The sequence below is a fragment of the Erigeron canadensis genome, chromosome 3 (assembly GCF_010389155.1).
Source record: "Erigeron canadensis isolate Cc75 chromosome 3, C_canadensis_v1, whole genome shotgun sequence".
Lineage (NCBI taxonomy): Eukaryota > Viridiplantae > Streptophyta > Magnoliopsida > Asterales > Asteraceae > Erigeron > Erigeron canadensis.
Window position 1 is genome coordinate 27989053 of NC_057763.1, and position 16715 is coordinate 28005767.

General features: G+C 35.1%; 3 protein-coding genes and 1 pseudogene across 3 annotated transcripts; 2 read left to right on the forward strand and 2 right to left on the reverse strand.

Annotated features, from left to right (window-relative positions):
* Positions 1–1343: 1343 nt before the first annotated feature.
* On the reverse strand, positions 1344–2842 carry LOC122594687 (annotated as a pseudogene).
* Positions 2843–4359: 1517 nt separating this feature from the next.
* Positions 4360–6344, reverse strand: LOC122593868 (pentatricopeptide repeat-containing protein At5g47360-like). Its single transcript, XM_043766321.1, has one exon. It carries the CDS (start codon positions 6208–6210, stop codon positions 4834–4836), a length of 1377 nt encoding a protein of 458 aa, XP_043622256.1. The 5' UTR covers positions 6211–6344; the 3' UTR covers positions 4360–4833.
* A 3874-nt stretch (positions 6345–10218) lies between these two features.
* Positions 10219–11046, forward strand: LOC122591827 (RING-H2 finger protein ATL54-like). Its single transcript, XM_043764058.1, has one exon. It carries the CDS (start codon positions 10219–10221, stop codon positions 11044–11046), a length of 828 nt encoding a protein of 275 aa, XP_043619993.1.
* A 3235-nt stretch (positions 11047–14281) lies between these two features.
* Positions 14282–16138, forward strand: LOC122594573 (purine permease 3-like). Its single transcript, XM_043767012.1, has 2 exons — positions 14282–15046; positions 15693–16138. Exons 1-2 carry the CDS (start codon positions 14303–14305, stop codon positions 16008–16010), a joined length of 1062 nt encoding a protein of 353 aa, XP_043622947.1. The 5' UTR covers positions 14282–14302; the 3' UTR covers positions 16011–16138.
* The last annotated feature ends 577 nt before the right edge of the window (positions 16139–16715 follow it).

The following is a 16715-nucleotide window of genomic DNA, read 5'->3' on the forward strand; positions in this document are numbered from 1 at the left end:
CACGAACCTGACAAACACCCACTTGAAGCTCCCCTAAAAGTTTCTTTTTACTTGGGTTTTTTTTACCCTAGACTTCTAGAAATTATTTTTAACTGTCTAAAATTGTGATACAGAATTTGTAGAACTAATATGTTAATCAAGAAGAATATGAATTAACTGAAGCATAAAAACAGTATGTCAAACTGTGCTGATTATTCATAAGTCATAACTCATAACAGTAAATTATATCTGTATGTCAACACTCTTTCAAAAACCACAGAAGCCAAGCTAAATTCCATCCCACTTTCCTGCATCCTAGATTCCTAGAAGCCTTTTCACACTTCTTTATCAGCACCTTTCAGATCCTTGGTGAGACTTGAGAGCCACAGACATACTCTTGTGCACTTTTTCCCTCATCGGTTAACCCCTTCAACTTATCCAACTTCCATAGTCCCACTAAAAATTCCAAAACGTCAGCATAATCATTCGTAGTGTAGACCCCAAGATTTTGAGCTAGTGTCGAGTCATGACAGAATAAAGCACGCCATGTCCCTTTTTCACGAGATAAGCTGGAATTCGATCCTTTTTATTTTTTTTGCAACATGCTTGCAATTGCAAGCATGCTGGTAGTGGGATCAACTTCAACTAGCTTCTTGGATATTTTGATGTATGCGTTCTCATGAAGCCATCAGTTGAAATGATGCCACATACGAGCAAGTGTATGAACACCGTTTTCTTTTGCTAGCCATGCTGTGTTACTATGTGATACACATGTGGCTTGCTCCTGGAACGATGTGTATACAAAGCCCATGTCAGGGTTATTTCTCCGCTCCTATATCCTGATGTATCATTAGTTAATAGTTCAAATTTGTAGACAAACTTATACCTAGGCACCTAGCAACAATTAATAAAATTGAATCCCATTTTTGTTGGCTTCCAAAGGTGTGGCCCTCTTCCCTTATTTATACTTTGTCTATCAATACATAGCAACTAAAGATTGATTCATTCTTCAGTAGGTGTTTGAATTACCACCCACATCTACCAAAACATTGGATGAAAGTTTAACTGCTGACATGTTAGTAAAAAGTATTCATGCATTGCAGGGGAACACTGATTAATATTTAACGTGTAATCCCCCCACCATCTCCCTCAGATCCCCGCCATATGTTGGTTGTGGGTTCAAGTCCCAAATGAACACTAATTGTGATATTATCAGTTTAGTTGTAGTTAGACCGTTTCAGAAAAAAGGAGAGAAATTTAACAAGTAGCCATTTGTTGATTTGAATTGCATAAGTTAACATATGACTGAGAAAAATCGATGATGAAATGCATTGTCAAATGGATGAGAATGAACAAATGTCTGTTAACTAATACACGTGGTAGTAATATGTATTTACGGATGTATACACTTACCAATGAGGAGAAGCTCAAGCTCCTTTACTTTTGATCTTTCTTAAGCAGCATCATCTTCTTACCATTCTTTTTGGCATAAATAACTTCTTCCCCCTTTTTCTGATCTGTGTCAGGCTTTAATTTTCCAACACTTTTTGTTTCAGGGTATCTAAAACACAAATTTTATCTTCCAATTTTCTCGTTGGCTTAAACACCTTGGTAATCAAAGGGTTCAACACATCACTAGAACACTCGAGGGTGAGACCCATGGCTATTGCCTCATCATAAATCTCTCTGCCCTTCTCAAACTCACTGTTCCTGCAGAGCTTTGGTATCAGCAGGTCATAAACTGTTCCATACCCACCTAACGAGCTCTTCTTCATTAGATCAAATAAATCAAGAGCATAAGTAACCCTCTCGACTCCACAAAGAATACCAATTAAGTCATAGTCGAACTTGCGCTCAGGGACTAAACCGTCTTCAATCATCTGATCAACCATTTGCTTACCTTTACCAAATCTTCCAATTAGATACAAAACTCGTGCGACAAGATAATAACTCACCCAATCAGGAGAACACCCTGCTTTTCTCATTGTGTCGAGAATCTGAAGAGACTCTTTATAACTTATTGTAGTCGGTGCAATTTCATATGTTCGTATCTAAATCATAACATTCAATGCTTTGGGAACAAGCCCAGAAGGATTAGACTTCAAGTTTTTCTTGAAAAGACATTTGAAAAACGTGTTGTAGCAGAACAGGTTTGGATTGATTCCTGCACCTTTTCATGTCCTTTAAGATTCGTCTTGACTCTTTGACATTCTCTTGCACGGACCACCCATGAAGTAAATTTCTGTAAATGATATGTTTCAGTTCCGAACTAGAAATCTTATCTTTATGGTGATAAATGACCAACTCTACTCTTTTGACATGCCCTTTTGAGCATAAAGCAGAAACTATGGCAGTAAAGGTTGTACTATCTTGAGGGCACCTTAATTTATCCAAGTTCTTGAATACACCCAAGGCTTCATCTACTCTTCCTAGTTTTACCAATGCTCTGCCACACTACTAAATGTCGAGCTCTCCATCACCCTATTTTCTTTACCAAGATTCGTGATCAGCATATCTAATGCTAAAAAAACCTTCTTCTCGGCATACACTCTAATAGCATGATTATAGTCTTCATCTTCCATCCTAATATCAACATGTTTTTCTGACCATAAAAAAATCTGAGCAGCCGTCTCACCGGCACATCTCTCTTACTAAAATCAAGAACTTGGGTGACAACCGACGAGCAGCAAGAAATCTTGAGCTTGTCAAGACTTGATTCTAAATTATCTAAACTACCAACCCCACGAAAAACAACATTACATAGCTTTTCAACATCACTTGACACCGAGTTTTGACATAACAAAAAACGCCTCGAGCTCAACATGCATATATTTCCCCACTTGGGTTGCGACAAAGCCTTCATATCCTTGAATAACAATCACCCAAACGGAAATAAACAATCCAACATTATTCGTGACATTTCACCGAACACCGCACGTTAAAAAACATCCAAAAAGATATGTACAATCATCAAATTATCATCAATCCTTGATAATATATCATTGATCTCTATAAAATCTCCAAAACCTGCAAACTCAATCCAATTTTATCTTATCTGTTCCTTAAAAAAAAAGACCAAAAATTTGAATGTATATAGTTTACTTATTATATATTGCACACGTATAGGGGTAAATTTGGAAGATTGAAGATATCAGAGGCAACAGTGTATATTAATTTGGAAGATTAATATACAATCCAATTTTATCTTATCTGTTCCTAAAAAAAAAAGACCAAAAATTCTAATGTATATAGTTTACTTATTTACTTATTATATATTGCACACGTATAGGGGTAAATTTGGAAGATTGAAGATATCAGAGGCAACAGTGTATATTAATTCTCTAAAACTTGGAATATACTTGCATTATATTCAAAAAGATATATAAATATATAAAGGGAAAAGTGAGTATGAGGCTGTTATGCACTCAACTTGGGTGAAAAACCCCTCACATACTAATATTTTAATATTTTAAATAAATACATGACCCCCATGATTTTTACCTTTTAAAAAAAGGTATGTGAGGGGTTTTTCACCCAACTTGGGTGCCTAACAGCCTCATATTCCCTTCCCCCATATATAAATACTTTCAAATTAACATTCATTTGGCGCTTTCAGGAATATCAAGCAGATCATGGTGGTACTTTTTCCGGCGAACAAAATCACTTTCTGGTAATCAATTATTTCTAAATAATTTAGTTCCGTTTATGTTAATTACCTGTTTATGCTAACTAATCATCATCATAATATAATTAGCAAGTTTTGTTAAGATAAAATGTTTGAGAAACAATCCACTCAGGATGATACTGAAAGCTCCATGCTGAACACAGGTCGAATCCATACTTTATTGGTTTAGAAAGCTAATACCTCAACCCTGAACTACCAATATAAAGAAAAGAAAGAGTAATGTTATAGTGGCATTGTCTTCCTTCTCAGTCATCACTAACAGGTCGGGCAAGAGGCTTCCATAGATTTAGCATATTTACCATTTGTTTAATCTTCTTTCTACTTAAACTTTTTTCTCTTCATTCTACTGATAACTACTAACATCACTAACCTTTCTATGAAGAAAAGTATCGTTACTTATCAAAAGCGCACGGACAAAGCCATGAACTGACTACGGTTTTCAGCTTATAGTGATATACATCATTCGTCACTTCATCATTCAGTTCTATCACGCAAATGCTTACATACACTATATGTTCACTCTTTCTACGTACATGTGATAATAAACAAACAGATAAGATGATATCACAAGGTGGCACCTTTGATCTTTATTTAAAAATAGCTTGATTCAAGTTTAGTACTTTAGTTTTATCTCTAACATGTCTAACAGCCAGATAAAATAACAAATTTAGCCTGCAAGGAACTAATATATCAGGTTGATAAAATAAGGTAACTCTTTCAATCATAATTCAGAAGTGACAAAGTACATATTTACAATAAGTGTTTCTAACCCTACAAAATTGATTCATAAGATTTCAGGTCAACCAGGCCCAGCTGTTTTGACCTACCGATACAAAAATGACCCTTTATTACCTGAACCTATCCTGACCGATTACCCAACCCAATTACCTTGAGTTTTGAAAATGTAGCAGAAGTGCATAACTAGCTTGCTTGAACAGGCACACTGCACATGCCTCTAACTGGCAATATCTTCATTTCTTGAATGAGAGGCTTTCGAGTTGACTCTGCAACAGCTCTCTGTAGAGAGTCTCACCAGTGAACAATAGTCCAAGACGATCCAGCAGCATACAAAGAGAAGTGCCATCCACCCGCATTTAACAACCAATCACCTTATAAAAATGAGAAGTTAGTTCCATTTTCCCAGCATTCTTATGCTACTCAGCCACACTCTACACATAAGAAGGTTTAAGTAGGATCTTGTTCTGAGCCATCAACATAGCAAGCTTGGAAGCTTCCAATGAATGCTTCTTAGTCCAAAGTCCTTTCATCATAATAGAACAAATTTCCGAATCAATAGAAGTTACAAATCCTAATTTCTCAATTTCAGTAAGCAACGTGAAAGCATCTAGTACCCGTTGTTCTTTTAAACACAACCTCTTTAACAACTCGCTACAAGACGCTCCATCCGGCTTCAAACCACTCACCAACATTCTTCTGAATACTTTCTCAGCCTCTCCAAACTTTCCAACCCTCATTAATGTCACCACAAGAGAGCTATAACACTCACTTTTAGAAACACTCTCTTTAGCAAAAAATCTATCAACCAACTTATACGCTTCCTCAACTTGCTCCTCCTTACAAAGACCATCAATCAAGGTACTAATCGTAACCCTATTTGGTGCACAGCCACACAGCTCCATACGATCCAAAATAGTCAATGCCTCATTCGTTCTACCCTTTTCACAAAAACCATGAATCATAGTAGTATATGTAACAACAGTCGGTGCACATGCCCCACCTTTGTTTTCCATTTCTTTCAATAAGTCCAAACCTTTTTCCAAATTCCCAACCCGACAATACCCATCAAGCAAAGCCGAATACGCAACAACATTCGCTAAACACCCTTGTCCATCCATAACCTCAAACAACCTATAAGCATCTTCTACCTTACCCAAATCACAAAACCCTTTAACCAACGTAACAAACGTCACCATATCCGGATAACAACCAACCACCTTCATCTCCTCCATCAACTTCAACCCTTCATCAACCCGACCCGTCTCACATAACAGCCTAATCACCACATTATACGCCGTAGTATCCGGCCTACAACCAAAATCACTCATTTTTCTAAACACCCACAACCCCTCATCCCCAATCTTAGCCTCCTTACATAAACTCAAAACAATCTTGAAACTTTTCACACTCACAACACACTTATCGACACGATACGCCTCGACTACTTCCTTAATCAAGTTAGGATTTTTATGAATCTTGAAATGTTTACAAGCAATATTATACATATATGAACTATGTTTATACCCACCACCACCACCTTGAATTCCAGCCCACACAAAAAACCTAAGCCCAGATACATAATATTTACTTCCAAGACTGCATCTTTTTATTAACTCCTTAACACATGATGCATTTAAATTAGACCCCACAATTCTTGTTAAAGTTTTTTCAATATTTGGATCATTTTTCTGTAAATGTGTCCAACAATTTTCAAGTGGGCTTGTGGGTGCAAATGATGTGAATGAAAAAGCAGGGGTTTTGGGCCTGATTGAAAATGAGATTAATCGAGATATTAAAGGGATTGACATTGAGTTAGAGATACCTACGTGTGTGACGACGGAGAAGCGACGGCCGGAAAAAGGATATCGGCGAGAGACAACAGAAGGAGTATTGACCAGGAAAAGTATAACAGTAGCTAGCTCATCAGTCTGCGAGTAGTTACAACAAAACAAAAGCGGCAGTTGAGTCGACATTGGTGGTAAAAATATAGGTTTATTTCCTTTTTCTTTTTCGTTTTGGCATTTTTTTTGTTTGGGTCATGCAATAGTTGTTGACTCGGAGTTTTTGACCTGACTCAAATCTTAAAAATTTTGACCCATGATTCCATTAATTGAATCGTACATTAATTAAATCGTAAAATTCAAAGATATTTTTTATATATAACTAGCATTGTACCCGCGCGATGCGGCGGTGGTCGTGACGGCGACAGTGTGGTGGTGGATGTGAGTGTTGGTGGTGGATGCGACGTCGAGTGCCGTAGATAATTTATATAAAAGTAATTAATTTAAAAGGTTAATAGAGATATTTTAGAAAAATAAAGGATTGATAGTGTAATTTAATTATTAATGTTAAGAGAATAGTATATGTGAAAATATTTTAAAGGGTTGTAGCCTTGTAGGTGTAAATATTACATAGGAGGACATTTTAGACATTTTCCCCATGTAACTTTCAACATGGGGGTATTTTCTTTAATATAGAGTATAGATATAGGTATGTGTGTATCTTAGGTATATAACATCCCACGTGCTAATTTTTTAAGCCGTAAAAAACATAAAGGGTCAATCATTTATTTATTATATGATAAATATTAAAATATTAATATGTGGGAGAGTTTTATACCTAGATTAGGTACATGACAACCACACTCTTACTTTTTCCTTTATTATATAAATATATATATATATATATATATATGTATACATATCTTACATTTTTTTTTTTGAAAGGTTTATTTCGACTCAGACATGGTTGAAGACAATTTTAACCAACAATCGTTGGACCTCACGAGATGCTGAGCATACGCTGCAGTCTCTCAACCCCCCCCCCCTTGGGAAAATTGTTAGATGGAAAACCTAAGGATTGTGTCACCCGAGGCTCGGACCTACAACCTTAGGAGAAAACCTACTAGGGCCCCACATAGTGGGAAGTGTAAATACCCCTGACCACTGGGATTTAAGCCAGTGGTTAAAGTAAAATATAACTTCATTATTCTAATACATTTACCAAAAGATTATATGTGCATTAGTTTAATGTCACAGACTCGCAATTCATTTCCAAATTTACACCCCAAATGATCAAAGTTACATATTTAAAAGATCCGACGGTAATCATAAAGCTATGTATTTCTCAAAGTATTTAACTTAAGATAAAAATAAAAGAATAATAAATTTTATAAGAAAAAAAAATAAGAATGTCCATTTACAAATTATAATGCACAGAATACAACTGAATGATGCAGATATTGTTATAAATGTCTAATTTTTGTTATAGTAATATCCTTTCCTATTTATTTACCTTAGTCCTTACGGCTTATACATTCTCAATCCAAGTCCAAATATTTACTATTTAAATAAACAGATAAAAGGATTTTTAATATTTACTATCTACATATCTATGAGAGGAAGAAAGTAAAAAATAAAAATTAGATCATCAATAGAAAAAAAAAAGAGAAAAACAAGAAGATAATAAAAAACCATATCTAATAAAAAGATCCTAATTTTGTGCTAAAGGTATAAACCATTAAACCTCCTTTTTCCCTTTGCTAAAGAAAAATAATATTTGTATCATAAAATTTGATATATTTATCATTGTTGTGCATTGCATATTTGTACAGTATGTTATAAAATAGTAGTGTGGTAAATGCATTAAAATATGTAGTACGATTATTACTCCTCTTTGGTAAAATGTTTCAAAACATAAGCGAGTGACCCACTTTAGTTCCAAATGTAGACTCGTATCGAGTATAACTTCGAATTTTACGAGTCATATTTCGAGTCAAGATGTTCTACGAGTTAACTACCGATTCACCTCGTTTTTCATTTGTTTTGACTCGGCTCGTATACTAGTATTACTTTGGCAACATTTTCGTTTGTTTTCTAACTAGTTATATACGGCCGCGCGTTGCTGCGGACATAGTTTAGAAATGTAATACCACAACCTCAACACCGTAACCACCACCAATAGTCGCAGTTATCACAACCAGTCGCATTCCATGAATAATGTGTTAGTGGGATCAAAATTTTAAAGGGTTTGTACATGCATTAAATAGTTGTATATTAAATTTAAAGAAAAAACTTTTGATATGGAAGGTGCATACACACATATCAATGTATGTACCTTTCCATGTATATGAGTAAACAATTCAACCTAAAACACCCCACCGTTTCATTCCATCTTCAAACTCTCTACCGCATCCAGTCACCCACCAGGCCACCATTATCCTTCTTCAAAATGTGCATACTATTATCAACAATTAAACACACATACGAACTTATTTCAATCATCATCGCAAATCTAACCTAGATGTAATTATTCACGCATTTTCTGACCACCAGATACGACCCTGCCGTTGACACACCACCACTACATTGTTCTTCATCTTTATCTTCTGGTTAATTTTATTTTGAGTCGTTATCGGTACATCTTATTTGTTGCTTGTTTGAAGACGATGACTGTGAAGTGATAACGGTTTATCCGGTCACTGTTGTTATTTCCGATGTTGGCCGACAGAGTAAGTAGTTATTCCGGGCAGTTATTTTTTTGTTGTTGATGATGAAGATATGTCTTTGTGGTGGTAGTGGCTGTTGCAAAGTTATCAGATGAAGATCCCGCGTTGGTTAACACCAGTAGCATCTTCTTTGTCTTTTTTCCCCTTTCCTTGTAGTAGTTTAGATCTAGGGATGTTTATTCTAATGATGTTGTTATAAGAATGGTTCATCAGATCCGCTCCGCTGTCGTTCGGTGCGGTGGGTCTCGCCGGCGCTGGTTGTTACCCGGCGGTGGTCAATCGGTGGGTGTTGCCTGCGCTGGTTGTTGGCCGGCGGTGGTGAAGGAAGAAGTGTGTTGCCGGCGTTGGTTGATGGCCGGCGGTGACATATGTCTTAATTGTTATGCTTTAAAAGTTGTACCTTGTGTATGAGAAATTGTAAATTGTTGTTGTAACTGAACTGGATCTAACTGAATCGCTACAGTACCAACTGAACCGGTACTGTAGTAGTTGGAATTGGGATTGTTATATATAATGATTAATCATATACACTATACAATTACCGTCAACCCAGTTGGTTAGAGTCATTCTCAATAATACCTAAGGTTTTAAATTCGATCTTTAAAGATGATAAGCTTTGAGTTTTTTTCCTAAAAAACTTGTAACGACTCATGGTCAATTTTGTTATTTTTATGTATCAGTGTAGTTCAAATATAAATGGATACCCAACAAAACATACACATAAAATCTCGTACACTCACATCGGCTCAATTTAAATTTATTGTCTATTTTAAATACTAGTTAGTATATTGTAAATTATTTGGTCATCCAAGACCTAAAATCCTAACTTCGTCTCTTAACTGGATTCTGTTACATCCAATATTGAGTATGCGTAATAAAAGAAAAATCAAAGGTATCTATACTATCCAATAAAACAAATCTCCCTTTCTTTTATTTTAACTTTCAGCTTTTGAAAAACCAAAAATACCTCTATCTTTTATTCAATAATTTAAACATTTTCATTTAATATATACCTATTATACCCTTAATGAAATAATTTAACATCAATTATTTTTCATTCACCACTATCGTTGTTCCCACCGCCGTTCCCACTACCACCCGCTCCATCACCTCCGCCATGACTACCCCAACCGCCGCCACATTACGCATACATAAATCTAGTTACTTAAAAAATTTCCCATCACTGTTTTGTAAAACCTTGATTAATAAAGACTTAAACGTCATTGTATATCCCACCTAATACGGTAATACCAACATTTAACAATCACAAATTAACATTAACACGTTGACTTTATATCATAGCTCCTCCATGGCACCACCCAATTACCATCACGGCCGGAAACTAATTTTACAACCTTCAACTAATATCACCACCCAATACTCTATTTGCATGTTTGATTGTGATCCAAATCTAAACCACACCGGTGTTTGCTTACCTGAATGCATTCTTTTCTGTCCTACTCTTTGCGCCACCACCGGACCATCGTCATCTCCGGCCAACTCACCACCTTATGAACAACCACCACCACCGGAAAACCCCAGCCATCACCACCCACTACTCTCACTCCCTTTAAAACTTTCTGTTATATTCATAACAGCCACTTTATTTTACGCACTTTACAAGCTTTTCCGGCGGTGGCGCCGCCGTACGCCGCCGTCACCCTCGCCGGAAAATCAAGAAAACCATGATCATGATCTGAATGATGTGGTTGATCACCCCATATGGTATATTCGCACCACCGGGCTTCAACCGTCCGTGATCAACGGTATAAAGGTTGTTAAATTCGATAAAAACGATAAGATGATTGATGGGAGTGATTGTTTGGTTTGTTTGAGTGAATTTGAAGAAAATGATATGGCTAGGTTGTTACCAATATGTAAACATGTTTTTCATATATCTTGTATAGATACTTGGCTTAGATCACATACAAATTGCCCTTTATGTCGTGCTGAAATCGTTACTAACGACGTCGTTAGCACGCATGTTATGATGGAAGTCGAGTTAAGGGATTATAACGAAGCGGGTGAAAGTTCTGAATTGAGGGTTGATGAAGATGAAATTAGTAACTATTCTATTGATGATGATGGAGATTTAGGGATTGAATTGGTGAAAATTAAGTTACCAATAAACAAGTGATATTACTTCTCTAAAGAGGGGGGGTTAAATACGAGTTTGTTAAGATTGATTGATGGTTTTCATGAGGTGATCAATTTCTTGGAGATATGTGATTCCTGGCAAAGAGATCAAAGAGCCTAATTCGTGTTAGTTTTTTGATCATTTTTTGGAGTGGGATGTTTGACTAAAGGAGATATCGATCTCAAGAACACTACAATGTGTACATAGTCATCAATAGCAATAACAATGCTCAATCTCGTTAAAATGTAACGAGATATCAGGGATGTGAAATGTAGATAGTCATATCTTTACCCGAAGACAGGGAGTGGTTCCGTCTAATGTGCTTATAGTCTAATATAATAGTCTCTTTTTCAATATCAAAATAATGTACAATGCATATAAGCTAGTTTTTGACTACTCCATACGTTTATGTTAGAGTAAGTATTCCAAATAGATTGGTATATATGGTTATAGCTAGTTTTTGAAACCTCTTTCTTTATTATTCTATATGATCGTTTGGTTCTATTCTCATTGCATTATTCCGATTGATTGAACTTTAGTGAGTTTCTCGAAGTTATGCTAGCTAGGCTGGGTTGGTTATATATAGTTGGTTTAGTATGTATATGTAAGAAGGTTGAACAAAAAGGATTCCATTTTAGTCAAATGGAGAATTCGGTGAAAGGACTAAAGGAAACGCATTTTGGTGGGTACTCGTGAGTTGCCATTGTTCCTAGCTAGCATTCTCGTTGGTCAATGTAATGCTGATATTTGACATTTGTTCTTTTTTTTTTTAATTTTTTTTTATTTAATAGACATAATAATTAAGAACTTAATGTATTCAGACAAATTTAATATTTTCTTTTTACTTAATTATAAACAAAAATAACTGTCAATTACCTATTTTTTACTTAATATATACAGACATTATTTATACGTTAATGAAAAAAAAAAAAGAACGGACCCTTGGTCTACTAATTTGGTTTATTCAATCGCGTTAAGTCGTTAACATCTCATCTACCTAAGTTTAAGAAAATATATAGCAAGTAGTATTACTAAGCAATGCGTAGCTAGTATAACGTTGTGTAAATTTCTTGAAAAACACATTTAACTTTTTTTTTTTTGAAGTATAATATTGTAACTCTAAATGGAATATGCATTGATGTGATCTGAATATATATTGATTGGTTTTGTGAATTGTATGGTTCGCTTGATGGTATCAAATGTTGATGGAACTTTGATGTTGTGCATGATCAGAGAGGAAGTTAGAGGATGTGGCTTAACTTATAAAACAAATGTTTTAAGTTGTTTAGCGAGAATTCATGGTTAACAGATTCAGTAAAATGTTCTAAGCTGTTTAACAAGAATACATATGGTTAAAATATTGGAATTGATGGTTACCGTACACCGATTGTGAGTATTGTATGAGAATTGATAATTATATCACAATTTTAAATAAATCCACCATCATTACGTTTGTGTGTTATTTCAATTGTACATTTAAATTAATAAAAACTCGTGGTACAAATTGTATAGCCCATTTTGTTATGTCCACCTAAAAATAAATTTAGACTAATTTGAATTTGTCCGTAATGGCTCTACTACCGATGGTATTTTCTCATATGGAAACAATAAAATAAAAACAGAAAACAAGAATGAGACTGGGAATAATATTGAAAATGAAATTATAGGAAGAATAGAGAAAGGTGTCAAGATATTAATGGCAGGGTGCATGGTGAATTTGTAATGATGTGTGTAAAGGCTTCCATGTGTTGTACAGTTGTACTTGTACACAGTTCTTTCCTACATAACTTTCTTATTTATCTGCCTTAAGAAATCTCTTACTTTCTTGGCCCAAGTTTCTTCATTTTTGCTGTACTAAATTGTTGCTTCTTTTTGTTAATTTTTCATTCGAGTATCCATCCATAGGAGATAAGGTAATGTTTTTCTTGCTTTTATCCATAGTTGTTAGACTTACGAGTCATCACAAGTCGATTCTTAAGAGTCGAGTCAATTTACACCGAAAACGAGGCAACTCATCGTGTGACTTTTTTTTTCCGGACTCTTGCGAGTCGCGGTATAAATTTGGAACGAGTCAATACGAGTCGCAAACTTATGATCGTTGTAGTTTGATTATATAATTATATATTATGAGAAAAGTGAGTATGAGGTTGTCATGCACTCAACTTGGGTGAAAAAACTTTTACATACCAATATTTTAATATTTTGAATAAATGTTTGACCTCCCATGATTTTTATGATTTATAAAAAGGTATGTGAAAGGTTTTTCACCAAACTTAGGTGCCTAACAGCCTCATATTCCCTTCCCCATATATTATATATCATATTTATGGTGACATTATTTTGTATGTTATATATGTATTTTTTATTCTTTCAGTACGAATTTGAAACTGGAAGTTTATGACTTAAAAGTATCGAATATGTGATATTTTGGTAATGTATTAAAATAATCAATTTATATTTGGTTTATAAATACGTTACATATATAAAATTATACAATATTATGTGGTATATACAAATGTCTTGACTCTTACGAGTCGAGTAATTACGTTTTGAGTCACGAATCAAAAATTATATTTTCGATTCGAGTCAAAAGTTACGAGTCGACAACTATATTTTTATCTATGTATGCAGGTTTTCTTTTTTATTAAATTACACATAAATAATAATGCTATACATTAGCATATAAACATTAATGTGACAAATGGTCTAGTTATTGAGCTAAATCATAGAATAATTTTCAGCAGATTATGTGGGGATGGAAACAAGGTCTTGTAACATAGTAGCTAGTGAAGAGAAACTAGTTCTTGGGTTTTCAAATAAGGTCTTGTAAGTTGTAACATAAAAGAATGAAACAATTTTTGTATTTTAATTTCTTTTCTTCAAATAAATATTTGTTCTTTTAAGGCCTTTTTAGAAAAAGTTACTAAAAGATGATCCTTTTATCAGCATCCCAACTGAAAAATGATTCATCTGCTTTTACACCCCATCCCACGCAGCAAGTTAATTATGAAATTTATCATGAAAAACAATAAGCAAACATATGTACTAAAAAAGTAGAAGCATTACTAATTCTCTTAAGATCGAAGAAACTAAGTTTCCTTGATCTATCAAGAATGGTGTTCTTCATTACTTCATAATGTATCTTTGACAATTGACAGTGTGTTCAATATGTATGCATATGGAGTTGTATACATGTTCTAGTATAAGATGGTAGGTCTTTTTAATTGCAGAAAACTCACTGGCAAGATTTAAAAGTATGGACTCGGTACGTACAAGCAACCAACAAGAAGAAGAGAATGATAAGATGAGCAAAACCATGAAGAAAGTCCTGCTTGCTTCGAACTGCATACTTCTAGCGATAGGGAACTGTGGTGGCCCGTTGGTGCAGCGCCTTTACTTTTTAAAAGGAGGTAAAAGAATTTGGTTATCAAGCTGTTTACCGACAGCTGGTTGGCCATTTATCACTATCCCAGTAATCTTTTCTTTTTTATATCGAAAGAGATATGGAAGACGAGAAGCCAAGTTTTTTACTATGAACCCGACTCTTTTTCTTCCTTGTGCCGTCATTGGAATTTTGACTGGCTTGGATGATTATTTGGCTGCATATGGTGTTTCTTGCCTACCTGTTTCAACATATTCTCTTATAATTGCCACCCAATTGGCATTTACGGCTGGATTTGCGTTTATCTTAGTCAAACAAAAGTTATCTGCTTTCACAATCAATTCCGTATTTTTGCTATGTATTGGTGCTGTAATTCTTGCTCTTCATTCCAGCACGGATCATCCTAATCATGAATCGAGCATGAAATATTATGAGGGGTTTTTCATGACATTAGGAGCATCAGCTTTGTATGGGTTTATTCTACCATCGATTGAGTTGACTTTCAAGAAAGCTAAGCAGCCCATTACTTATTCTTCAGTCATGGAGATGCAGATCATCATATCGTTCTTTGCAACTGCCTTTTGTACTATCGGAATGCTGATCAACCATGATTTCAAGGTACATCCCACACGTCGTTTGAGTTAATTATTTGATTATAGCGGCTTGAATTCACATACAATTGTGTTTAGTCCTTACAGAAAAACATATTCTATTTTTTGGAAAATTAGTTTGTAACACAACCGATCATTACCTATTAGAAAGTAACCTACAAATCGAGCATAGTAGTACCCACACCCGTAAAACACATGGCCTCACTATAGGGACTTTTGGGATATAAGGAGGTCTTGGGTTCAAGCCTTGCCACCAGCGTGCCCCATTGTGTTAGGGGAGTTGTCTAATAGCCGGCTATTCCTTGTAGAGTGGACAATGGCTGGTGCCAAAAAAGCACGCCGGTCAAGGGTGTCCTCACCAATCTATAGCTTTTGGGAGATTTGAATGTAACCTATTTTGGGACACATACTAACATCTAATAAACTGTCTTCTCTCTCTCGATATAATGTGCTTTGGGTTGCTCTAATCAAAATTGTCGAACACATAATTAACTATCATTTTATTATAACGACTTCAAACAGCAGAAGCACATCTAAATAGTATCTTTTAACAACCCATTCTTATGGAGTTGGCTATATGATTTGGTTACTAAAAACATAATATAATCTCTTTCAAAACATACATCTAAACGCCTCCTCACCATTTTGTTTAGGCAATTCCTCAAGAAGCAGAAAAATTTGAGCTCGGTAAAGTGAAATATTATGTGGTTTTGGCTGTCTGCGCATTTCTTTGGCAATGCTTCTTCTTAGGAGCGATTGGGATCATTTCTTGTGCCTCCTCATTGTTGTCTGGAATTATAATTTCTACTCTGCTGCCTGTGACGGAATCTTTAGCTGTTTTGTTCTTCCATGAAAGATTTCAAGTGGAAAAAGGACTCTCTCTTGCTTTATCTCTTTGGGGCTTTATTTCTTACTTCTATGGAGAGTTTCGACATAACCACGCAGTAGCTCGCTCATTGCCAGGGCCGTAGGCCAGTTGCCGAGTTTATAGATGCAGGCCTCTACAAACTTGAAAATAAAGGCTCCAACAATAAATACTAGATAGAGAGAGTCCATGTTTGTGATCATACAACCAGAAAGAGTTACTCAAAAAGCGAGAGCCGTGTAACATTTTTTTGATGCAAAACTTTAGTTAAAGTGCATAAAAAAAATAAATTTTTGTGAATATCATTTTGATAAATCAACCCATTAACTTTTCATTCCTATTGTAGAACATAGGTAGGGTTGTAAATCAACTGGTATACATACTGTGCCGTCTCATGGATTTTAAAGGCCATGCACTGCATTATTTATAAGGACCTTTATACATATCATTTACGTATTCTCTCATTTTATAGAATAAAAAAAATACCTTTTATAATTAGCAATTCCAAACAGAAACACAATATCACATTATAATCATTGGGTATTATGATATGAATATTTAATACTAGCAAAAGAAAATTGAACTGAACCCTTAAACAAAACTAGGCCCTGTTCGTTTGAACATGTTGAACACCCTCAAATCCGGCCCTGCTCATGAGCTACAAAAGTTTCACCCAAAAAGCTCGACTCGAGTTAAGGTATAAACTCGAGTTAAGCTCGACTCGAATATTGTAAACATGTTTTTCATTGATGGGAGTGACTGTTTGGTTTGTTTGAGTGAATTGAATTTGAAGAAAATGACATGGTTCAAT

Bases quoted from the DNA above. Each gene is read 5' to 3' on its own strand.
- LOC122593868 (XM_043766321.1), bottom strand. From the start codon at position 6,210: ATGTCAATCCCTTTAATATCTCGATTAATCTCATTTTCAATCAGGCCC.
- LOC122591827 (XM_043764058.1), top strand. From the start codon at position 10,219: ATGGCACCACCCAATTACCATCACGGCCGGAAACTAATTTTACAACCT.
- LOC122594573 (XM_043767012.1), top strand. From the start codon at position 14,303: ATGGACTCGGTACGTACAAGCAACCAACAAGAAGAAGAGAATGATAAG. The intron at 15,047-15,692 runs GTACATCCCACA...CATTTTGTTTAG, and splicing joins TGATCAACCATGATTTCAAG to GCAATTCCTCAAGAAGCAGA.